General features: G+C 39.9%; 1 protein-coding gene across 5 annotated transcripts in view; it reads left to right on the forward strand.

Annotated features, from left to right (window-relative positions):
• Nucleotides 1-27,212, forward strand: part of GRIK1 (glutamate ionotropic receptor kainate type subunit 1) — a 481,071-nt gene that overhangs the window by 217,407 nt on the left and 236,452 nt on the right. For all 5 annotated transcript variants that reach the window (XR_012302847.1, XM_073668326.1, XM_073668329.1 and 2 more), the window contains exons 5-6: nt 9,374-9,427; nt 18,051-18,224. Coding sequence is in view for 4 of the 5 variants with exons in the window: in XM_073668326.1 (XP_073524427.1) it covers nt 9,374-9,427; nt 18,051-18,224 (228 nt within the window). In the remaining variant the exon portion in view is untranslated. The remainder of the gene's footprint in view (nt 1-9,373; nt 9,428-18,050; nt 18,225-27,212) is intronic.

The following is a 27,212-nucleotide window of genomic DNA, read 5'->3' on the forward strand; positions in this document are numbered from 1 at the left end:
TGCGAGCCAGTTTCTTTGTAAAGCTTGATGGTTTTTGTAACTGCACTCGGGGACACTTTCAAAGTTTTCCCAATTTTTCGGACTGACTTACCTTCATTTCTTAAAGTAATGATGGCCACTCGTTTTTCTTTACTTAGCTGCTTTTTTCTTGCCATAATACAAATTCTAACAGTCTATTCAGTAGGACTATCAGCTGTGCATCCACCTGACTTCTGCACAACACAACTGATGGTCCCAACCCCATTTAAAAGGCAAGAAATCCCACTTATTAAACCTGACAGGGCACACCTGTGAAGTCAAAACCATTTGCGGTGACTACCTCTTGAAGCTCATCAAGAGAATGCCAAGAGTGTGCAAAGCTGTCATCAAAGCAAAAGGTGGCTACTTTGAAGAACCTAGAATATAAGACATATTTTCAGTTGTTTCACACTTTTTTGTTAAGTATATAATTCCACATGTGTTAATTCATAGTTTTGATGCCTTCAGTGTGAATGTACAATTTTCATCGTCATGAAAATACAGAAAAATCTTTAAATGAGAAAGTGTGTCCAAACTTTTGGTCTGTACTGTGTATATATATATATATATATATATATATATAATTATATAAAATAATAGTATATATTATAATTATATATATATATATATATATATATAAATAGATATATATGCAGAATATTAAATATAATAACTGTATATTTATAATTAATATATAATAATTGTATTACTTTTTCTATACATTTAATATATATCTTTTTTTTTATTCTTCTATAATGAAATAGATATTTTGGAGATTGTTTGCAGTGATTTGATTTTCTTGCTCAGGTTTCATAAAAGACCTAATTGATCATGTAGCATTTCTGCAAGCGCCGGATGGTTAAAAGTGGATAAATGTAGCTACCTTTCAACAAGTTGTTAGGGTTGGAGAGCTTACGTTTTTTATTACCTGGGACATACGGTACATTCAGTCAGCTGGGCTAGTTTTGTATCTGAATCTCATGGTCGAGGTTGAGTAGCTTGTTGGTTTCTCCTTCCCGCCACCCAACATTCAGATGCCCCATCATCTATGCCCATGGTCTGAATTAATTCTTTGGGAACACTTTGCATGATTCAATTTTACAAGCAAAAATAAGTCGCTTTTTCTCCTGCCAGCTCCGTGAGGGGTCAGATTACAGCTAAATATTGAGGTTCTTGCAGTGGAGTAGAGTACGATGAGGGAAGAGAAATAGTTACAAATCTTACTGCTTCTTTCTAGTAGGTGTTTTATCTCACCCTCAGTTGGATCCACAGCTACCCTGCTCAGTACTGCCATATAAGGTCGTCCATAATGCTGCTGCTACTGAATATGTGCTTCATAGAGACAGGAGAACAGGAACACATCACAGCAGCTAGTCTCCACCCACAAGCTCAGAGAGAACTAAATAGTTAGACTATTAAGAGGGGAAAAAATGCAGCGTAAAAGTCAAATATTGTCCAATTATAGTGATATTCTTCATGTGCTCACACATGGTGAAAACTCACCTGTAAATACAGATATGCATTCAGTTCCAGTCTGACCTTAGTTCAACAAACAAGTGTACAAATATGCAGATGTAGTCAGCAACATCCGTATAGATGGCAAAATACTCGATTTTAATGTTGTGCAATGAGAACCTTTTCCCCAAAAATATACTCTGCCATCCAACTTGCTGATCAGCTGTTTTGGCTCTAAATATGGGGCAAGTAAAAAAATGATATGCATGAGAAGCTCACGGCAGAGGTCGACTGCAATAACTGGCAGCAAGTGTCCAATTTTCTTACAGTGCCACCTCTGGAGAAATTAAGTATTGCTTAGCTTGCTTTGAAATTGATGGATATTTTGTGTAATGATGGATGCTCTTTTTATTTGCTGTTCAACCCCTGGATAATACATGAGATTCCTCTACTAACAACTAAAGCCATAATAGTACACCCTAAAAAAGGTGCAGGTGTACGGAGTCGGCTCAGTAGCTGCACCCGCAACGGCTGTGCTAAACAGCCTGCATCCGCCACTAACAGCAGCGACAGGAGCTAGATCTGAATGCTGCTTTTCAATCATTTGAAAGTCGCTGTTAATCTCGGACAATGGCACTAAGGGCATTTAATCTTGCCTGAGCGTCCATTTAGATGCCCATCGCCAATGATTTTCCATGGCAGCCCAGCCGCTGACATGCTCCTATGATGTTGGGGGTTTTGTGAAGCACAGCCACAGGCTAGGCTTCATTGGGTACTCTGACACGTGCTGCACATTTGAAATCTGTTGTATTGCGATCAGACGGTAACCGGTACCCTTTTTCTACATTAAAAAAATAAAGTAAAAAGACCTAAAAATAAATAGTATTGCAGCATCCTTTAAAGTCAGAATATAAATGTATTTATGTCACATGGTAAATGCTGTAAAGAAAGAAAAATTGAAACACCAGAATTGCTATTTTTTTTAGTTACCAAAAATGGAATAAAGAACAAACGTATGCAGCTTAAAACCGTATCAATAAAATGAACCTGATGAACATCGTAAAAACAAAACCCAAAAAACAATTGCAGAATTGAGGAGGTTTTTTTGCACCGCAGTTTACCATTTTAACATATTCCAGTAGACGGAAAAAAAATGTAAATGATTTGTAGAAGAAGTGAAGAAAAAAAAAAACGAAAATTGGCGGCGAGAAGGCGGGTACTTTTTATTTTACTAATTCTGAAATACACCATTGCTTGACTTTTTTTCTTTATTTTTTTTTTGGAAATGTTTTTTTATTGTTCTTCATCTTTTCTTTTCCATATTACCTAATCCTGTTACATTTTTTTCCGTGTCGGTAAAACATCCGAAAATCAAACAACATAAGACCGGAGAGAAACAAAGGAGATACAAAAACAACCAATTATTTTTTATTTTTTGCTGTCGACCTATATCCTACTCCTCCGGGCAAAGAATATTGTGTGCGCGAGGAATCCTCCTCGTATTGGGCACAATCGTGCAGTAAATATGGTGTTTATGGCCATAACATGGCAGCTATTAAGAACAGATGACCCCTTAATTTACTGGCGGGGACGAAATTCATTTCTAATGTGCACAAATAGTCAGTGTGATAAAGATTAGGGGCCACAGATCTTTTCCTTCCCTGATGACTTTCCACTTTGTGAGGTTCTCCGAACATGTTCCTTAATTAGTTTTTGAGATATTACTGTAGTGCTAATGGCAGTAGAGAAGCAGAAGAGAAGATGGTAGACGAACCCTGGGTCTGTTTCTAGAATACCATTACGGTAATGTATTTATTCTACAATATAAGAATTTTACAATTCTGCTACTGTTTCCTTATCCTTGTGGTCACGTCTCTTTTTGTTCAAAATGGCCGCCCCAATAACAAGGAGCGCTGCAAAAAGTCTGGATCATGTCTACCCTGCCTTCTTTCTGTCATTGGTTGACACCCATGAGGGAGCAGCAGCATAAAGAAGGGCATAAAGCGGGGAGGCCAACTGGGGTGAGGAAAAAATTGCAGCATGCTGCGTATGGTTGCGTAAAATGACCGAGACTCACCAATGCAAGTCAATGGGTGCGAGAAAAAAAATCGCACGACACACAGACGATGCGTGTGCTGTTCGATTTTTACGCATCCACCTCATGAGACACCCGACATTTCATCAGCCGAGTACCGTAAATTCACAGTCTGAACCATTAGAATAAAATAGATAGACTAGATATATACCGTAGATAGATGTCAGTGATATATAATATATATATATATATATATTCGTGCAGTGCTTGTGTAGTTTTCTGTATTTGTATTTATCTAATAATTAAACACATAAAAGAAAAAATATTTTTATTAACCAGCTGAGGGAAAGCAGACAGCGGAGACCTGGTCTTAATAGTTTGAGAAGGGGGCAATAAACATAGAGCTTCCCATCATATTAATATCAGCTCACAGCTGTCTGCGTAGCCTTTACTGGTTATTAAAATGGGGGACCCCAAAAAAGAAAATGACGTGCAGTCCCTCTTATTTTTATTAACCAGCTGAGGGAAAGCAGACAGCGGAGACCTGGTCTTAATAGTCTGTGAAGGGGGCAATAAACATAGAGCTTCCCATCATATTAATATCAGCTCACAGCTGTCTGCGTAGCCTTTACTGGTTATTAAAATGGGGGACCCCAAAAAAGAAAATGACGTGCAGTCCCTCTTATTTTTATTAACCAGCTGAGGGAAAGCAGACAGCGGAGACCTGGTCTTAATAGTCTGAGAAGGGGGCAATAAACATAGAGCTTCCCATCATATTAATATCAGCTCACAGCTGTCTGCGTAGTCTTTACTGGTTATTAAAATGGGGGACCCAAAAAAAGAAAATGACGTACAGTCCCTCTTATTTTTATTAACCAGCTGAGGGAAAGCAGACCGCTGAGAGCTGGTCTTAATAGTCCGGGAAGGGGGAAATAAACTTGGAGCTTCTCAAGCTATTAATATCAGTTCACAGTTTTCTGCATAACCTTTACTGGTTATTAAAAAAGGGGAAGCCAAAAAATGACATGAGGTCCCCACTATTTTTAATAACCAGTAAAGGCTAAGCAGACAGCTGCTTGCTGATCTTAATAGGCTGGGTAGTGGCCATGGATATTGGCCCGCTCCCATACTAATGACACCAGCCCTCAGCCACCCCAGAAATGGCGCATCCAATACATGCACCAATTCTGGTGCTTAGCCTCGGCTCTTCCCACTTGCCCTGGTGCGCTAGCAAGCGGGGTAATGGTTTTGAGGTTTAATGTCAGCTTTGTAATGTCAGCTGACATCAAGCCCGGAAGTTAGTAATGGATAGGTGTCTATAAGACTCCCCCATTACTAACCCCGCAAGATTAACCCCTTCACAATCTTGGGATTTTCAGTTTTTGCATTTTATTTTTTGCTCCCCTTTTTCCCAGAGCCATAACTTTTTTATTTTTCTACCAATATGTCCGTATGAAGGCTTGTTTTTTGCGGGACGAGTTGTACTTTTGCGGGTCGAGTTATTCATTATTCTATGAATAATTTCTATAAGACACCCCCATTACTTACCCTGCAAGTTTAAACCAAAAAGACACACAAAGCAAAGTCCTAATACTCCCCAATCCTCTATTACCCATTTATTACCTTTCAAACATCAAATATTCTGAAGGGGTCCATCGTAAACCCAACCCACATTGATCTCCAACTCTGCTATATCCAGATGGTGTGTTGAGCGGTAACATGAGTCATGCGACCACTCAGCACACCAGTCGGAACATGCTGAGAGTACCGTGAAAACATGTTTGCAGTGACGAGCACTGACGTCAGTAAGGTGACCGGAGTTCATCTGCTGGGAAGCTCCAAGATTGTTGCTCCCTTCTCAGACTGTTAAGACTAGCTATCTGCTTTCACTCAGATGGTTAATAAAAATAAGAGGGACCATACCGTATTTTTCAGACCATAAGACCCACTTTTTTCCCCCCAAATTTTGAAGGAAAATGGGGGTGCGTCTTATGGTCCGAATGTTACTTTACCGGTGGTGGTGGAGCAGGGATCGACAGAAGTGAGATGCGGCTGGAGCCAGGGCCTGTACCTGTGCTGGAGTGGCTGGTGTCGGGCAGTGAAGCAGAGGACCCGGGGCCTGTGCCGGGCTGTTAGCGGCGCCCAGCAGTGAGGCAGAGGAGCGTGTGCGGCTTCCGGTGGTCGCGGCCATCTTCCTGAGGCCGTGATCTACAGGAAAATGGCCGCCTGAGCCGGCGGCCATTTCAGAGACCCTGATTTTAACGATATATCACTTACTGAGCTGCTTGCTGTAGTTTTGATAACATCACTTTATTATCAGATCTACCAGTTCTCTAAATACTGAGCTCTGTATAACCCCGCCCACACCCCTGATTGGCAGCTTTCTGCCTATGCACAGTGTACAATCAGTGGTGGAGACGTGGTTAGACCACATGACAGCAGGTTTACTATAGTCCTCTAGTGATAATCTCCTGCTGATAAAACTTTGATTTTATCAAAACTACAGCAAGCAGCCCAGTAAGTGACACATCACAGGAATCCGGGTCTCTGTATCTACATTATGCTTCTCTCAGATTACATAGCAAACACTTGCTGACGGATTCCCTTTAAATCTAAACATTTATGCAGAGGATTTCGAACTCTACATCAGAAAAGCAGAATTCTGAGTTCTATAAAGACGTAATAAAAATAGTCTCAAACTTTTCCAACCGACTTTTCTATAATCTATGCAGTTTTTAATGATTTTTCAAAAGTTTTTCAAAAATTAATTAAGAAGTGAAGTGCCAATTATGAACTAAAAGCCACATTTCATCCTCGGCATCTATTTCTGCCCTGGAGGGCGGCGTTCACTTTATTATCTCCTGCAAAAAAATCATTATAAGTGGATGAGCTGTAGGAAAACATTTTTTTTTTTTTTTTTTTTTTTTTAGCTCCCACGGGTTCATTTTTCTTTTTTGTTTTCTTTGGCAGAAGTCGTCTGTCTCCCAGACCTTCTTTTATCAAATGAGGGATTCATCAGAATGTGTATTCTTCCCTCTCAGTGATTTCAAAGGCTATCCCTTCCCTTTATAGAATTATTTTGACAGGCAGCAGCGTAGCGTCACCGTCGCTTTAATTAAGGGAACAAAACCGTCTCTTTAATTCGCAAAGCTGAATGGGTTTTCATTTAATGCTTTTATTAAAGGATAGTTTAACTCCGTCATGTCCAATGTTGTAGATACTGTATGAAGGGTGACTTTTTCTCTTTTTTTCTTTATTTTTTCTTTTTTTTTCTTTATTCTTTTGTAGATGGTTTCGGAAATTGGATCAAACTCTGATCACACTCTGATCACACTCTGATCATACTCTGATCACACTCTGATCACACTCTGATCACACTCTGATCACACTCTGATTAGCGTCATGGGACCAATTTTCTCAGATGGAAACAAAATGGTCGTCTGCACCTGCCCAAACCGCGAGACATGTCGCGTGGCCAAAGATCTCTAGGTGTGGACTTCACACCACAATACAAGTCAATGGGTTTGCATTGCATCGCCGAAGGTGCCACAACAATCAAGTTGCAAAAAAATCCAACCGTGTCTGATTTTTTTGCTTTTGCTTTTCGCGGACGCAGTACCCTCAGGATTGCAATGTGACTCCATTGATTTCTGCCCTCACCTAGCATAATTGACAACCACCAGGCTGTGGCATCAGCATATATTGGCCATATTACCCTTGTGTTGCTAAAGGGATAGGACGCACTTAGGTCTATTCTTAATAGCTGTCAGTAGAATCACATAATGGACCCTAAAAATTAATTTTTTGTAAAAATAAATTCAAATTTAGTCTTACTAAAATTCATTTTTGAAACGTTAAATTTTTTTTGGGGTGTATATAAGTTATTTAGCATTTTTAAGACCTCTTCTTGCCTTTGGTGTCTGTTATTAACGACATGATACTGATAAAGTGCCATCAAGGCTCTGATCCAACTACAGTGGCATGTAAAAGTTTGGGCACCCCTGGTCAAAATTTCTGTTATTGTGGACAGTTAAGCAAGTTGAAAATGAAATGATCTCTAAAAAATAGGTATAGCGGTAGCAGAACGCCATCACACCATAGTGCCCTTTGCTTCAGAATGGGCTAAAATCACACCTGAGCAATACCTGCGACTAGTTTCTCCATACAGAAGACGTCTTGAAGCTGTCATCACCAACAAATGCTTTTGTACAAAGCATTAAATACATTTCAACAAGCGTGTGCAATACTTCTTCCCTACGGTGTCATTTCTCATTATTACACAGAATTTATGGACATCGATGGTGTGATTTCTTTGCCTGTGTGGTTTGGATGGGCTGTTACCGACATCTGGCGAGAATTTCATGACAAGAGCACTCTTAGAAAATATTTACTTAGAAAATTGGTGTTCAATACTTTTTTCATCCGCTGTATAAAATATATCACAGGTGAACGTAGAAAATGTAACGGCTATGCCTTCAAAGGATTAATCCACCCGCAGCATTTTCTCATCTATGCACAAATTTGTGGTGGTGGTCCTACGGACTCTGTGAATTGAGCGGTGCTGCGCCTGCGCGACACCCGTTCCATCCACTGTGTATAGAAGCAGTGGTCACACTTGCCCACTACTGCTCCATTCACATGAGAATTTGGAATCGGTCCCAACATTCCGAACTTCCCTGATCACACCTTTAAAGAGGACCTGTCGTCACCAGGTCAAAATTGATAAGTTTTTGCGCTTATTTTATTCCCGCTGCTCCCCTGAGGACTCCGTTTCATTTAAAAAAAAAAAAATGCCATACAGTTTTGGAGATATGGGCTTTTTTTTATTTAGTGTAATTTTTTGTGCTCACAGGGGGCGTGGCTCACAGAGTAATTATGCAGAGCAGTGTAAAGACACGCCCCAGAGGATCCTGTGAGTCACGCCCCCTTAGTAAAGTCCATAAAAATTAGCACTAAATAAAAAGCCCGATATCTCTGGACATGTATGGTGGGTTTCAGGGATGAGCAAACTTTCTCGGATAATGTGTTATCAGAGCATGCTCGGGTGTTATCCGAGTATCTTTGGCGTGCTCTGATAATTTGTTTGTGTCCCTGCGGCTGCATGTTTTGTGGCGGTAGACAGATGCAACACCTGCAGGGATTGCCTGTTTGTTAGGCAATGGCTGCATGTGATGGTTCTGTCTACAGTCACAAAACATGCCGCCGCAGGGACACAAACAAATTATCAGAGCACGCCAAAGATACTCTGATAACACCCGAGCATGCTCTGATAACACGTTATCAGAGCACGTATGCTCATCGCTAGTGGGTTTAAAAAAAAAATACTCAAGGGAGCAGTAGGAATAAAGGAAGAGCGAAGACTGGACAATTTTTTGACCTGGTGTCAGGTCCTCTTTAAAAGTATGATCGGAGAAGTTTGATAGTTAGAGCCCACCCCAAGAACATTCCAAACCCCCATGTGAATGGATCGGTTGTGCGCATGTGTAACACTGCTTCCATAAAAAGTGAATGGAGCTGTTATCGCGCATGCGTACGATTATTCACGAGCAAATCCTAGACTCTTGACCCGGTGACAGGTCCTCTTTAATTATGACCTGTCTTGTAGATAGTAAATGTTATTTTTGGGATTACCCCTTTTACATTTTGTGTGTTGCCAGTTCTGCTCTGTGCTAAATGCAGTTAACCAATCAAACCAATCGACATATTCCGAAAATATTCCCCATGTATAACTTTAGTGGGAAAATTCATTAAACAGTTCTCTAATATTTTAGATATAAACAGAGATTTTTTTTTTCACTTGTGCCCTGCTTCCAACAACTGAATCTTCTTTATTAATAACTGTTTATGTTTCTTTTTTTTTGGCAGATTCTCTCCATGGGAATGATGACTGAATATTACCATTACTTCTTTACAACAATGGTAAGACATTCTGCCTAACTCGATTTGCTGCAACCTCGTCACAGATACTTATGACTTGCAGTTGAATTTACAAAACACTATCAGCATGCAATATGTTAAATATACCATGACCTTCATTCCTGTCCTTAAAGGGAATCTGTCAGCAGAATTTTACTATTTAATCTGAGAGTGTCATAATATAGGACAAGAGAGCCTGATTCCAGGGATGTGCCACTTGCTAGGCTGTGTGATGTAGTTTTAATACAATCAGTGTTTTATTAGCACTGCCGGACTAGGTCTCACGTGCACAGCAGTCAGGCTAATCTGTGTAACCCCGCCCTCACCACTGATTGGCAGCTTACTGACAATGTATACAGGAAGCTGCCAATCAGTGGTGTGGGCGGGGTTATACACAGCTCAGCATTCTGACCACTGCTACATCTACAGCAGAGAAAACAAGGATTGTATCAAAACTGCACTAAGCAGCTCAGTAAGTGACACATCCCTGGAATCAGGGTTTCTGTCTCTACATTATCCTGCTAACAGATTCCATAGCAAAAACCTGCTGAAAAATTCCCTTTAAAGGGGATCGATCACTTGCAATAATGTGAATTTTTTTTACGTGGTGTAAATGTCGCTGTTCTCCTGAATCCAGCAATGTTTTCCTTTTTTTCCTGCTTCTCTCTGTTCCTGAGATATGGCCCCCTCTTCCTTCCCTGTATATTAATTTAGTCCCTTTTTATCCAAGTGGGTGTGGTTATCAAGAACACTCCCATGAAGAAGAATTGAGGATCACGCCACCTTGGCTAAAAAGTGGTCTTGATCGCGTGATGGTCCTTGGACTTCACCAAATAATAGGAAAAAGGGCAAAACTACTAGACTTTGTACTTCTTAAAGGAGCAGCGCCAACTGCAGTCAGGGCCCAATTCCTTATGCCTATCAGATCGAGAACCAAAGTAATGAAATTCTTAAAATATAGAGGAGTCTGAAAAAGTCATTCTTTTAAACTTCAAGTCAGAAATACCTATTCATTACATTTGACTATATTAATTTTGAAATTTTAGTTTGCGCTCACAGATTATGATTTAATGACTCCAAATTCTCCACGACTCGCTCTAATTAATGGACTAGGGTTTCTTTTTTTTTTTAATGTGAGGTGTCGTATAAGTTTCTGCACAGTACAGAGTAATGGAGCCGGAGCATAGAACGAGCTCCCCTCTGGGATTAAAGCAAAGGGATCTTTAATTCATTTTCTCATCCCAGAGGTCGAGAAATAACTTTGAGCCGCCGCGGTGTATTAATAGCCGCCTATCCTAGTCTTTTCTTTACTAAGCGAAAATAAATCCTGGTATGTGCTGCAAGAAATGTTCTCATTTTTTATAACTCTTTTCTACCTACAATTAGAATTGGAAATAAAAAAAATAAATCGATAAAATGCCTGCTTTGTTTATGAAACAGCGCCACACCTGCATATAGGTTAGGTCTGGTATTGCAGCTCAGCTTTATTGTAGTGATCTACATTACCACCAACAACCTGTAGACAGGTGAAGCATTGTATTTGAAATAGAGTAGCCATCGCTGGAAATCGAGGTTATTAACGGTTGTCTGAGTAATGTTCTGCCACGCTAAATGCACTTCAGCAAATCATCAAGATCCACTGCTGGCAACACCCTTGTAATTACCGACCAATGATGTCCCAGATTTGCTTGATGGGAGGCAAGTCTAGAGATGCTGAAGGCTATGCGAGCACGTTTAGGCCACACAGTAGCACCAGCAACATGCGGCCTGGCGTTGTCTTGTTGAAAAACGGCTCCTGGGACGCTTTTAAGAAATGGCCGTACCACTGGTTCCACGACCAAATCGATGGAACGCCAAGCAGTTAGTATGCCTGGAATGAAGTCTAGAGGAGTCCGGCTACTGTATATTGTGCCACTCCAACCCATAATCCTAGGAGTAGGAACAGTGTGATGTTCCCTCGTGAAGGCCTCTTCATGACTTTGGCCATGTGGTCTGCAGACCAATCTCCGGGAATGATTCCATCTAAGACAAAAGCGGGACTCATCTCTGAAGAGGACAGACCTCTATTCCAGCCTCCATTACCGTCTAACTATTCACTATGATCGCATTTGAGGGCAGTAGCATGAGGTCCATAAAGTGGATAGATCTCCATTCCTCCATGCTCTATTCCAGTCTCTGATCTCCATCTGGAGACCACTTGGGCAAAGCCACCAAGAGTCCTTCACGAGCGAACCTCAAACCGGTGCAGTTTCAAAGTTGAGGAGTGTAGATAACCTATAAGTCCATAATATCAACGTGGTGGAAAACCCCTTTAACTTAATGAAAGACTTATGGGGATACTTGTCAACTCTCATGGAACATTCTTGAGACCTCTCAAATTCCGGTAAGAGGCAGTAAATCTCTTGATCACTGCGGAAATCTCTCTAAATCCATCCAGAAAGCGGATCTTTTAGTAGGATTCTTGTGTGTGACACATGGACGCTCTAACATCGGACAGAGCCCCGGGTGGAGGACGGGGAGCGAAGAGGATCAAAAGCCACTCTGGGGGCCTGTGCTTTGGTGCTTTGATATTGTGACCTATATTCCAGGCAAATCCATTTAAACACAGGAAAACGCAAAACTTTTTTATGTTTTCCTTTTTCTCTGACAAAATTGAATGGACATTGTAAAACTGTGATGCTCTTCAATAATGTCAGCAACGAGGCCGAAGCACTGACATCCCTCTGTATTATTATTATTTATTATATTAAGAAGGGCTGTAATACTTAAAGGAGATGACCTTTTAGAACAATCAATGACAAAAAGCCGATTACAGACCACCAGAGATCAGCTGGAATCTGTGTCGCAACCTGATATTAAGTGTTCAGTTTCCCTGCAGCGCCACCACAGGAGAAATGCAGCATTACATGATTCAAATTGAAAGCTATAGGTTGAGTCCTCCAGAAAGGATGATCTATGTAGCCATTCCTTGCACTGACTGATTGATTGGAGCCTCTTTATTAAAGAGTAACTAAGCTTTTTTTTTTCCATTTGGACAAAACCTAAGATAGAAACAAAATGAGCAAATACCCTTTTTTATTATTCTTCAAGCTCCAAAGTTATGAAAATGTGACATGTGCTTCACTAAATTATTTTGCTTCTTTCGCTCCCAAACACCATGTTGCAGTCCTGTTTCATATGCCCAATTCATGCTTGTGAGGAATGGAACCAGAGAGATCACACAGGATCCCACCGCTGCCACCACATGTGAAGGATCCCCACCGCGCCTCCTGCCTGACGTCGTTATTACGTCAGACGGATCACGTGATACGGATCCGCACTTTGCACCAACGTGACGTTCTGCACCCTCTCGGGGACACGTAAGGTCAGATTGGTACATTTCTACACAGACACTCCCTGTCCTCACAAGTCCAGGAAGGTACCGGGGGTAAGAAGAAGGGGCCCACTCAGTCACTGACGTGTCACCACACTCGCTCACACCCCTGACAGGCTGACCCCAGTGAACAGAACCTTATCAGCCCGGTAGAGCTGCCACCAGTTTCCATTAGACATAAGCCCCGGTCCATAACGGGAATTATATTGGGCCAGAAACCAGCCCCGGTAGCGTGTGAGTTGAACCAAACAACGGACGTGTGGATTCGTGGATCGAGACAATAGAGCAGCCCATGGTTAAATTATATATTTAACTGCCTATATACATAAGGGTTATACATACATAATGGTCTGAAATGCAAACACAATAGTAGTGGTACAAAAGATATAAGCAGATATTAACAGTCAGTTACCAGTCAGATGAAAGGCCTGGCTTGCGGGAGAGGGGCTGTCACATGAGAGGCTTGTGGTTTCCTCTGTTGGGTGACTTCTCCCACACAATGTGTCATCGCGACCTCCCAAAGAAAAAGCGATAGGCCAACAGCTGCAGGAGCTTTTTAACCCCTCTGGGTCACCCCCCCCCCCCTTCTGCCCCCTGGGCTGGACCTAAATCTCCACTCCTGACTTCTAGCAGCTAAAAACTCCAGAAACTAAGATGGGTCATAACTCCTTAATGGACGGTCCTAGGGACCCTGTTCTGGTGTCATCGGATCCAGCCGGGCCCCTGCTATTCGTGGAGACTAAACACAGTGGCCCTAAGGGTTTCCGAATGGCTGTGCTGTGTATCTCCCTATCCCTATGTGCTAAACTGGGTCGAGACCCAAGTGGACCTTCACCATGTCCTCCGGATTTCAAAAATCTATTCGGTGTATGGCTAAGACATATAGTATTTCCATAGATCGATTTGGAAAACCACATGGCTTGGGACCACATGTCATGCTAGTCCTTTGTTCTGAGTATAATTGGCTCAAGGTGTGATATTTGTCACTTATAGTCTCTTGACCCCCCCCCCCTCCTGCAGCTGCTAGGTTTCCTGTTGCAACTGCACACTGAAGGGGCTTTATAATCCTCTGTCAAATTGGATACAATGATTGATATGTAATTATATCTCCAATATTCTTCACAATGCTCTATTAGAAGCTGCTTTCAACTGCTGCTCAGACAAGATCTGTAAATGTCTAAGTATGGGCGTAGTGATCAGAGAGAATAATTCCCTCTTGGAGTCTCTCTGCTCACTACCCCTATACTTGAAGAATTCTTGCAGCATTTAAATAGAATACAGATCTTGGCCGAGCTGCAGTTGGAAGCATCTTCTAAAGGAGCATCAATTGGGCATGTGAAACATCACTGCAACATAATGTTTGGGAGAGAAGGATGGAAAATAAGGTAAAGTAGTATATTACAAAAATACAAAACTTTGAAAAAGTTTAATTAATCTTTTACTATGAATTTCCTAGTAGGGTATTTGCAAATTGATTTTCTAAACTGGACAGCCCTTTTACATTTGTGACAGCAAATTCTTTTAGAATTTTTTTTCCGTTTTTCAGTCTTGTAGTTTTCCACATACAAGAGATGTTTGCAGAACTAAATTATCAAGCAGAGGCTTATATTTGTTTTATTCCCACATTTCCCTTAACACATTGATCGTTTCACATGATTGGCAGGTAAAGGCGAGCCCGAATGCCCCTAAAGGGAAGCGTTAAGAGTCCCCTTCTCTGCTGTACTCTAGAACAATAATTCATCAGCAGCAAATGTCTTTTGATGCCATTCAGTGTGAGATCTCTTCCCGGGGATTGAGAAATTACAGCCTGAGATTGTTATTTCTGGATAATAAAAATATCACCATGGACCATGAACGCACAGCGCACCACTAAATACAGTATTGATGTCATATACCTGTGTTACAGAAAAAAATTATATTGAAGGGATTCACTCTTTCAGGTAGGCATTAGACAGCGTTCACACGGGCAATGCGGTTTGGTCCAAACAAGTGCAGTTTTATTGCTTTCATAAAACTCCTAGGGATTCAAAACTAAAAACAGCCTCTTCTGGGCAGAAATGTATCACAGCAAATAAACAGTTCATTTAGCAGGCACATTTATATCAGTGTGGGATCACCCAATCAGATTATAGTCCTCTCTCCTGGAGCAGACTTTATACACAGTAGAGGCCTGATCCCACCAGTATCGGTATCCCCTTCAGCCCGAACTCCAGCAGCTTCCAGAGCCAAACAGAAGTGTTCAAAGGCACAGTTCACACTGAACAAGCTCCAGCTTCCACACAGTTCTCTGCAGCTCCAACACACAGACTGCTCAGCTTTCCTAGCTGACTCATGCAGTCTCCACTCAGAGAAAGACCTAGCATGTCTCTCTCTCACCTACAGCTCATATTTTGACTGGTCACTCACCAGCTTCAGCACATCCCACTCTGCTCCACATCCAGCAGACAGACACATCTAGTGAACACATGCCTGGTTCTTAGTCAAAGCTAGCCAGGTGCATCTAATCAAGACCTGCAGTGCTAGGATTTAATGCAGTTCTACTTGGCCTTGCTACTAATATATCTATATCTATATATATATATATATATATATATATATATATATATATATATATAGTACAGACCAAAAGTTTGGACACACCTTCTCATTTAAAGATTTTTCTGTATTTTCATGACAATGAAAATTGTACATTCACACTGAAGGCATCAAAACTATGAATTAACACTTGTGGAATTATATACTTAACAAAAAAGTGTGAAACAACTGAAAATATGTCTAATATTCTAGGTTCTTCAAAGTAGCCACCTTTTGCTTTGATGACTGCTTTGCACACTCTTGGCATTCTCTTGATGAGCTTCAAGAGGTAGTCACCGGAAATGGTCTTCCAACAATCTTGAAGGAGTTCCCAGAGATGCTTAGCACTTGTTGGCCCTTTTGCCTTCACTCTGCGGTCCAGCTCACCCTAAACCATCTCGATTGGGTTCAGGTCTGGTGACTGTGGAGGCCAGGTTATCTGGCGTAGCACCCCATCACTCTCCTTCTTGGTCAGATAGCCCTTACACAGCCTGGAGGTGTGTTTGGGGTCATTGTCCTGTTGAAAAATAAATGATGGTCCAACTAAACGCAAACCGGGTGGAATAGCATGCCGCTGCAAGATGCTGTGGTAGCCATGCTGGTTCAGTATGCCTTCAATTTTGAATAAATCCCCAACAGTGTCACCAGCAAAGCACCCCCACACCATCACACCTCCTCCTCCATGCTTCACGGTGGGAACCAGGCATGTATAGTTCATCCGTTCACCTTTTCTGCGTCGCACAAAGACACGGTGGTTGGAACCAAATATCTCAAATTTGGACTCATCAGACCAAAGAACAGATTTCCACTGGTCTAATGTCCATTCCTTGTGTTCTTTAGCCCAAACAAGTCTCTTCTGCTTGTTGCCTGTCCTAGCAGTGGTTTCCTAGCAGCTATTTTACCATGAAGGCCTGCTGCACAAAGTCTCCTCTTAACAGTTGTTGTAGAGATGTGTCTGCTGCTAGAACTCTGTGTGGCATTGACCTGGTCTCTAATCTGAGCTGCTGTTAACCTGCGATTTCTGAAGCTGGTGACTCGGATAAACTTATCCTCAGAAGCAGAGGTGACTCTTGGTCTTCCTTTCCTAGGGCGGTCCTCACGTGAGCCAGTTTCTTTGTAGCGCTTGATGGTTTTTGCAACTGCACTTGGGGACACTTTCAAAGTTTTCCAAATTTTTCGCACTGACTGACCTTCATTTCTTAAAGTAATGATGGCCACTCGTTTTTCTTTACTTAGCTGCTTTTTTCTTGCCATAATACAAATTCTAACAGTCTATTCAGTAGGACTATCAGCTGTGTATCCACCTGACTTCTGCACAACACAACTGATGGTCCCAACCCCATTTATAAGGCAAGAAATCCCACTTATTAAACCTGACAGGGCACACCTGTGAAGTGAAAACCATTTCCGGTGACTACCTCTTGAAGCTCATCAAGAGAATGCCAAGAGTGTGCAAAGCAGTCATCAAAGCAAAAGGTGGCTACTTTGAAGAACCTAGAATATAAGACATATTTTCAGTTGTTTCACACTTTTTTGTTAAGTATATAATTCCACATCTGTTAATTCATAGTTTTGATGCCTTCAGTGTGAATGTACAATTTTCATAGTCATGAAAATACAGAAAAATCTTTAAATGAGAAGGTGTGTCCAAACTTTTGGTCCAAAATCGTTCATTTATATGGAATACATCTGACTTTTACCAACGCTGTTGAGAAATGTTAAGATTTACCAAGACTTCACAGGTAAAAGTCCAATTTTACTTTTCATTTTGAGCTTTTACCGACGGCCTCTGTAAATTTCCAGATTGACCGGTAAATCCTAGGTTTTACCGGCCTTCTGACTTTTACAGTAACATATATATGAGAAATAAAAGCAGACAGCACTCCAAAATATGCAATAGGAAAAGTAGTCTTTAATCAGCCCATGTGGCGTGGTGATGTTTTGGTTATTCAGATTCTATACACACAGAATATATACATTATATTTATATATATAATGTGTGTGTGTCTGTGTTTTAACTGTGAGCTGCAAAAAAAAATATCAAGGAGTATTGTTTGTGGGGTTAGGATGAATAAAATATTGCTGTTTCTTCCTACACCAGCCCCACACCTGTCCACAGACTTTCTGTGCAGATTTTGAATCCCGGGAATATGAGTGGGGGGATTTTTTCACCTTTGTTCACATGTATTGGAAAATTCTTATGCCGATTTTTCTCACGGTCAGTAAAACATCCACCGCAAAAATTCTGCATGGAATATCCTAGAGATAACAAAGGCAGTGCAAATAGCACGTCCAAGGCACAAAGCCGGGGACAGAGTTTTGTCCCATCCACATTAAAATAAAGTGTACTGTTCATCCCGATCTTCCTGGTTTATACCAGGACTGCAGTAAGCACTGACTTTTGCACAAGGACAGCAGCAGGCGAGCCGGAGCAAATGCTGCCGTCAATTATCATCCTCCATGAATTCGTGGATCTTCCTATGGAGAGAATATTGTACTTTCTTGCTTTATGTTGAGGTTTTTTTTTGCACTGAAAGAAGTAATAAAATACAAAAGCATCAAAGAAATAAAAACTAACTTCAAATAACCATCATTATCTTCAAGTCTTTTCAGATCTCTGTGAAGTGCACATGATTGGTTTCTACGCAGACATAACCAAATGTTTGTCTCGTCTTGCAGGACCTCTTTGCTCTTGACCTTGAGCCATACAGATACAGTGGAGTAAATATGACTGGTTTCCGGCTTCTTAACATTGACAATCCTCAGGTGTCATCCGTGGTCGACAAGTGGTCAATGGAACGTCTGCAAGCGCCACCCAAGCCTGAGACAGGTCTTCTAGATGGAATGATGACAGTGAGTACTATAATACTGCTCCTATGAACAAGAATATAACTACTATAATACTGCTCCTATGAACAAGAATATAACTACTATAATACTGCCCCCTATGTACAAGAATATAACTACTATAATACTGCCCCCTATGTACAAGAATATAACTACTATAATACTGCCCCCTATGTACAAGAATATAACTATTATAATACTGCTCCTATGTACAAGAATATAACTACTATAATGCTGCTCCTATGTACAAGAATATAACTACTATAATACTGCCCCTATGTACAAGAATATAACTACTATAATACTGCCCCCTATGTACAAGAATATAACTACTATAATACTGCCCCTATGTACAAGAATATAACTACTATAATACTGCCCCCTATGTACAAGAATATAACTACTATAATACTGCCCCTATGTACAAGAATATAACTACTATAATACTGCCCCCTATGTACAAGAATATAACTACTATAATACTGCCCCTATGTACAAGAATATAACTACTATAATACTGCCCCTATGTACAAGAATATAACTACTATAATACTGCCCCTATGTACAAGAATATAACTACTATAATACTGCTCCTATGTACAAGAATATAACTACTATAATACTGCTCCTTTGTACAAGAATATAACTACTATAATACTGCCCCCTATGTACAAGAATATAACTACTATAATACTGCCCCTATGTACAAGAATATAACTACTATAATACTGCCCCCTATGTACAAGAATATAACTACTATAATACTGCCCCTATGTACAAGAATATAACTACTATAATACTGCTCCTATGTACAAGAATATAACTACTATAATACTGCTCCTATGTATAAGAATATAACAACTATAATACTGCTCCTATATACAAGATTATAACTACTATAATGCTGCTCCTATGTGCAAGAATATAACTACTATAATGCTGCTCCTATGTGCAAGAATATAAGTACTATAATACTTCCTCTATGTACAATAATATAACTAGTATAATACTGCTCCTATATGCTAGAATATAACTACTATAATACTGCTCCTATGTACAGGAATATAACTACTATAATGCTGCTCCTATGTACAATAATATAACTACTATAATACTGCCCCTATGTACAAGAATATAACTGCTATAATACTGCTCCTATGTACAAGAATATAACTACTATAATACTGCTCCTTTGTACAAGAATATAACTACTATAATACTGCCCCCTATGTACAAGAATATAACTACTATAATACTGCCCCTATGTACAAGAATATAACTACTATAATACTGCCCCTATGTACAAGAATATAACTACTATAATACTGCTCCTATGTACAAGAATATAACTACTATAATACTGCTCCTATGTACAAGAATATAACTAGTATAATGCTGCTCCTATGTACAAGAATATAACTACTATAATACTGCTCCTATGTACAGGAATATAAGTACTATAATACTGCTCCTATGTACAAGAATATAACTACTATAATACTGCTCCTATGTACAAGAATATAACTACTATAATACTGCCCCCTATGTGCAAGAATATAACTACTATAATACTGCTCCTATATACGAGAATATAACTACTATAATGCTGCCTCCTATGTACAAGAATATAACTACTATAATACTGCTTCTATGTACAAGAATATAACTACTATAATACTGCCCCCTATGTACAAGAATATAACTACTATAATACTGCCCCCTATGTACAAGAATATAACTACTATAATACTGCCCATATGTACAAGAATATAACTACTATAATACTGCTCCTATGTACAAGAATATAACTACTATAATACTGCTCCTATGTACAGGAATATAACTGCTATGATACTGCCCCCTATGTACAAGAATATAACTACTATAATACTGCTCCTATGTACAAGAATATAACTTCTATAATACTGCCCCTATGTACAAGAATATATCTACTATAATACTGCTCCTATGTATAAGAATATAACTACTATAATACTGCCCCCTATGTACAAGAATATAACTACTATAATACTGCTCTTATGTACAAGAATATAACTACTATAATACTGCCCCTATGTGCAAGAATATAACTACTATAATACTCCTCCTATGTACAATAATATAACTACTATAATACTGCTCCTATGTACAAGAATATAACTACTATAATACTGCTCCTATGTACAGGAATATAACTACTATAATACTGCCCCTATGTACAAGAATATAACTACTATAATACTGCTCCCTATGTACAAGAATATAACGACTATAATACTGCCCCTATGTACAAGAATATAACTACTATAATACTGCTTCTATGTACAAGAATATTACTACTATAATACTGCCCCCTATGTACAAGAATATAACTACTATAATACTGCCCCCTAAGTACAAGAATATAACTACTATAATACTGCCCCTATGTACAAGAATATAACTACTATAATACTGCTCCTATGTACAAGAATATAACTACTATAATACTGCCCCTATGTACAAGAATATAACTACTATAATACTGCTCCTGTGTACAAGAATATAACTACTATAATACTGCTCCTATGTACAGGAATATAACTACTATAATACTGCCCCTATGTACAAGAATATAACTACTATAATACTGCTCCTATGTACAGGAATATAACTACTATAATACTGCCCCTATGTACAAGAATATAACTACTATAATACTGCTCCTGTGTACAATAATATAACTACTATAATACTGCTCCTATGTACAGGAATATAACTAGTATAATACTGCCCCTATGTACAAGAATATAACTACTATAATACTGCTCCTATGTACAGGAATATAACTACTATAATACTGCCCCTATGTACAAGAATATAACTACTATAATACTGCTCCCTATGTACAAGAATATAACTACTATAATACTGCCCCTATGTACAAGAATATAACTACTATAATACTGCCCCTATGTACAAGAATATAACTACTATAATACTGCTCCTATGTACAAGAATATAACTACTATAATACTGCCCCTATGTACAAGAATATAACTACTATAATACTGCCCCTATGTACAAGAATATAACTACTATAATACTGCCCCTATGTACAAGAATATAACTACTATAATACTGCCCCCTATATACAAGAATATAACTACTATAATACTGCTCCTATGTACAAGAATATAACTACTATAATACTGCCCCCTATGTACAAGAATATAACTACTATAATACTGCCCCCTATATACAAGAATAAGCTTTTCCTATTTGAGTAATAATCTGAAGGTTTCTGTATCTCACATGTTGGTCCTCTTTAGCACTGCGCTGTCATTTCTATAGTCTCTCACAGAATAGGTTGCGGTGTTTTTTCCTTTGTGGCTTTCATGTTTTGCTATTTGCATACAATTGTACCTGCTATATGAGTCTTTCATCTTTGTCGCCTTTCTCTCATCACTTATTATCATACTTTTATATTTTGCTTTGCTTTGACCACGTTATAGAACCATCTGTATTAGGGAGATGATAAAAGAAAAATCCCAACAATGCATAAACGAGGCCTTTATTTAGAAATTGCAGTGACATTACAATATTATTGCCGCGCCAGCATTATTTCCAGTTTAGGGATTGATTAATAGTCTCATGCATCTGTTGTGCTGTGATGGTAATGAGGTCGTAGATTTACACAAATGTCCCATGTCGCGCTTTTTTTAATAAACATTCAATTATTATTAACTATCTCTTCACCACTACAAAGAGTTAATTTCCTCATGTTTATTAAGGTTACGTTTGTCCCGTTTCTGTACTCGTTATTCTGTAATCTTCCCCTCAAAAATAAAGTGATGTATGAGGGTTAATTTTAAGTAATTGGACACCTTCCTGTCACACAAGGTGTGGGAAAGACTAAGTGCAACACGAAGGGATGAGGGGAAGGGAGCCCAGACACTAGGGAAAGGGAGGAGTGGAGACCTCCAGGCTGATCGGATATCACTCTGTCTCCACTAACGTCCCTATATTGGTTCCCCACCAATCGCCGCACAGGAACCTAAAACCTTGTATCTACCTAGAGCTTGGCCCTGGCTAGGGAAGGGGGTATGAGCACTAGTCAGTCCTCACTAACAACTAAATACAGCAAGGGGAGACAAACACGAGGAGACCTAACTTAAACTTAGCTTGAAGCCGACTTCAGAGAGATTACACTAAAGATCCTCCAAACACCAGAGAGGACATAAGCAACCTGCAATAGCTCCAATCCTTCACAGGGAAACATGTGAATATCACCAGCACCTCCCTATAGCAAACTGAAAGTATTTAAACACCCAGGCCAGGGTGTTAATTAGAGCAGGAGGGAGGTAGCCGCTGGGTCCTAGAGTGAGACAGATTCTAAGAAGGTGTCTGTAATGCCAAATGAAGAGATCTCCTGCAACCAACTTCAGGGCGACTGACTGTCACATCTGACACACCCGTGACACTTCCAGAGCTTTTTTTTATCACCTAAAGAATTTTTGTAATACGTTTTATTAAAAATGTTGTACCGTTTGGCTTCTGCAGCCTCTGTGTATAACAGTACATACTGCAGAATTAGTTAACTGTGAATTCATAAGTGCCCTAGTCTGAGGACAGGGTCTGTAACCCTTATCTATCTTCCCCTGTTATGTCTTCCAAGCTGATTCATGACCAGTTGAGTGTTGGATGGTAACTCATTCTGCAGTCTAATATGTACTGTGATACATAGAGGCTGTAGAAGCCAAATGCATTTATGTAAAAAAAAATGCAAAGGTGTCTATTTATGCCGGAACTGCTTAGTTGTGGAGCTGCACAGTTCAGTCGACTGAATAGCTGCTGCAGCCAGGTACTGCACATCCACTTCCTATGAATATAAATAGGGGCCTGATGTGCAGTGCACAGCCGCAGCTGCTGTACACTCAATGGAGCTGTTCAGTGCAGCTTCACAACTGAGCAGTACACCGGGAACAGCTGATCAGCGGGGGGTGCCAGGTGTCACACCCCCACCAATGAGACATTGCTGACCTATCCTATGGATAAGCCATCAATGTGAAACTCCTGGACAGCCCCTTTAACAAACAGCTTTATTCACCCAGTGCTACTCCTTCGACAACTCCCTTCCACTACCTCCTGGCTGCATCTGTGAAATCAGATTCACACTGATGTAGACGACCACAAAATGCTGACTCCAATGATTGGCTGCAGCGGTCACTTGTTGTCGATGTGACATCATGGCTTTAGGCATGTAAAGAAAGATCAGAGTTTGCAGTGGGGAGCCAACACGGGAGCAGCTTTGATATTCAGTAAGTACGGCCGTCTTTGATATTCGGTAAGTTATCAAAAAAATTTTTTGAGGACCAATTGTCTGCAAAAATAAAAATGTCCTTTTTTTTATCCTAATAGTAGAATAAAGGTTCCGGCACTCAAAAATGATGCAAAGAGTCAATAGTTTCAATTTCCAAACCAAATTCCTTTTAATGATTTTCCAAAGTGTAACTGCCCAACGTTTCAACCCCACCGGGGTTTTCATCAGGGGCTTCAAATAAACCAGGATTGTTGGTTTTAGACCAGTAAAGGAGGAGAGTCTTCTTTTTTTTATCCTAGTCACGCTCAACTCACATTCATGTCTACGAGTTTGTGAAAAACGCGGATAGTACACAGCTGCCATGCTTTCCGTTTTCCGCTAAATGTTTGCTACTACAAGCTTGGGAAGCTGCCATTGTTTTTTTCTTTTGGATGTGAGAAAAAACTGATGTGTTTTTTTTTCGCATACAATAAAAGAACAGTCATTTGGAGCCTTAAAGTGTTTTTGCTCCAAAAATCCAGCAATACAAACTCAGTGTGAACACCTTTATAGAGCCGATTTATGGTACCAGAAAAACTATGACCTGGTTGACACCTTTTTTTAGCAGACAGCAGCCATCTTTTTCTATTCAACTTTTTATAATGGGGTATTTCAATACTTAGAGTCTAAGACCTCCTGGTCCCCTTTTTACCTCCTGTGATGAGGTATCGGCTACCGGCTGCCCCCGTTGTGCTCCTTCCTGCTCTGTAACTTTTGGAGGTGAGATGTTAGCGGGAGTCGGAATGGTTGGTGATTGTCGTTGGGCACGCTCAACACCGCGAGTCTCCCATTAGCGGCACTGGTTGGCATTATGGCCACATTACCAATTCTTCTGCCCATCCGTGATGGGTTTTTTTAAATTTTCACTATTTGCTGTTTGATTTTAAAGGGTAAAATTTGTGCAATTACAGTATATATTTTATATAAAGGATGTGGGAAAATATATTTGTAATAAAAGGCAAACATAATGGATAAGAAAACAAGGTAAAAATAGAAATTTTGCTTCCCGTAATCCCCCCCATTTCCTGTTGGATAATTTCATTGTAAGCTGAAGCTCTCCGGTCTAATGAGGCATCATTTCATTATCTCCGCCGCCTCTTCCTATACAAATGTTTCATTGTGAAGACTTATTGGTATGAATGTGCTATGTATGATGGCTATTACCGCTATAATAAATGGAAGAAGAGCCGCGTGGGCCCTAAATCACCCAAACATGTTATCTACGGCACTTGACTGCCTTCCGTACTTTATAAATGGCAAGATGGGAATTTAATAGGACTTTGTAGAGGAAAAATGACAAATTGTAAAAAACATATATGATTAATAAAGCGATTGCAAAACTATTAGTAATGTTACATACCCACCAACTTTTTCCGAAAGGAGATTTGGAAATTTTGCCCATAACTGGAATTTTTTTTTCTTAGCCGTTTCCCCCCTTTTTACTGGCCATATTCCAACCAGAATTGGCATTTGTGAAATGCCCTAAAAGAGGTTGTCAGAGCTATAAATGGCAGGGGCACCTTGATATAAGTTTTGCTTCAGATTTTAAAGAGAACCAGTCACCACGTCAAAAGTGAAAATTTTTTGGTTCTGCTCCCCTAAGTGTGCATTGTTTGTGGGGGGAATTTTTTAAAAATTCCACCATAAGGTTCAATAGATATTGGCTTTTTTTATTTTGTATTCCCTCTTGTCCCCAAAGTATTCTGTTTTTTTTGTTTTTTAAATCCATCATACGGTTCCAAAGATGTGAGCCTTTTTATTTAGTGCTAATTTTTATGGTCTTTTCCAAAGAGAGGATCCTCATGGGCGTGTCTTTAGGCTCCTCTATAGTATTACCCTATGAGCCAAGCCCCCTTGTAAAGACCATAAGATGTAGCACAAAATAAAAAAACCTCATATCTTTAGAACCGTTTGATGGATTTAAAAACACAAAAAAACAAAAGAGAAAACTCGGGAGAAGTGGGAATAAAATATGAGCAAAAACTGGTCCCTCTTGACCTGGTGACAGGTCCTCTTTGAGGCGACTTTCTCACCATTTAAAGTCAGCATCCTGCAGATTATTTACTGTTCCTCCCAACCACCAAAATGGGTGGAGCTGGGGAAGGGCGGAGGCATGAGTGTACAGATTGTCTCATTTATTTGTTCCTTACGTCCCTGACTGGAGTAAGATTTGTGGTAAGGATCATGGAGACCACTTTTCAGACTCTCCTGAGTCATTTACAAGCGTGAGCCTCTTAATGGATGAAGGGCGTCTGACTTCAGCACGCTTTCTCATCAAGACCAGCAAGAACAACGCCTGTCTTGATAAATCGGGGCCTAAATTTTTGTCTGACAAGATTTATGAAGCCACTGATATGGTCTTCAAATTGAGTTGTAATAGGGTCCATGAACAAAGACTTAAGACCCATCAAGACAGGTCAATAATTGGGAACGAGTGGACGTCGATCACCCGACAAATGAGCAGAATGGTCATTCATTGTGTGAGATGTTAAGCTAAAAGTCATCGTTCTCGACAGCACATTGTCCTGTTTACACAGGTAATGTGCTGCCGATAGATCAATCGCATTAACGATCTGTCTCAGGCTAAAAAGACAACTAAACGACTGCCGATTGAACTACATGTAGACGGTGGTCATTTAATGGCCCCAATCAGTGAATGTAAATGGGGCCCTAAGTCCTTGAACCCTATTCCAGCAATGGAAGCAAACGAATAAGGGGCGAGCGATAAGAAAGTCACGACTTTAGTGAATCCTGCATTGAGCAGGTGATTGACAACGATGACCCTGGAGGTCCCCTCCAACTCTAGGATTCTATGATTCTGTGAGTTGCTTCTCTCCAACAAGAGATGGAAAAGGCAAGAAAAACAAAAAGTGGATTTGGCATAGGAAGGGGGTCCCAATTTAGGTTTTGCTGCAGACTTTTCTGAAAAGGAAAAGCATCCTGATCTAGGAATCTATAAAAATCTGGAGGACAATTTTTTTAAAAAATTTTTGAGGGTGAGAAGGCAACCAAATTCTCTTAGGATGATTGGTGGTTGCTCCCTCTAAGTCATAAAGTACTGAAATATCATTGATATCATTTTTTTTATATTTTTCTTTAACAAAAGTTAGGAAAGTTTTCAAGTTAAGATTTTTAACATGTCCTAAAGATATGTGAAAAGTTACAATCGGTGGCGGTCCGAGAGCTGAAGCCCGTCGTTGGGCTGTAGATACCGTCTTCAGGGCGCCTTCGTTTTGACGCTCGTTGGAACTTCAGCACTTTGACCTCCACCGGACAAAACTTTTGAAATGTTTTATGACCTCTGATAATATTTTGTAAAATTACTTTTACTCTTTTTGAAAGAAGAAAGTCGTGTAAAATGTTTACATTTCTGCTCTACGGTGGTTTTATTCTTCTCATATTCTCTCCACATATACGGCGACGTTGTATCCTAACCTTGATCTGAGCGGCCTCCAGTCACTTCCGCTATCTTTTTCTCTCGTGTCACGCCTGCAGACATAATTTTCACTTAAGGTCTAGTTTGTTGACACGCTCAAGTCCACTTATATATTTATCAGACACTCGTAACGTCCACAGCTCATATTTTATAGCCTTCCGCTGTTATATACAACCTTGAAAGCAAGGCAAGTGCAATATTGTAGCAGCCGGCTGTC

This window comes from Phyllobates terribilis, unplaced genomic scaffold, assembly GCF_046119375.1.
Source record: "Phyllobates terribilis strain yellow unplaced genomic scaffold, ASM4611937v1 Scaffold_2__4_contigs__length_985480577, whole genome shotgun sequence".
NCBI lineage: Eukaryota > Metazoa > Chordata > Amphibia > Anura > Dendrobatidae > Phyllobates > Phyllobates terribilis.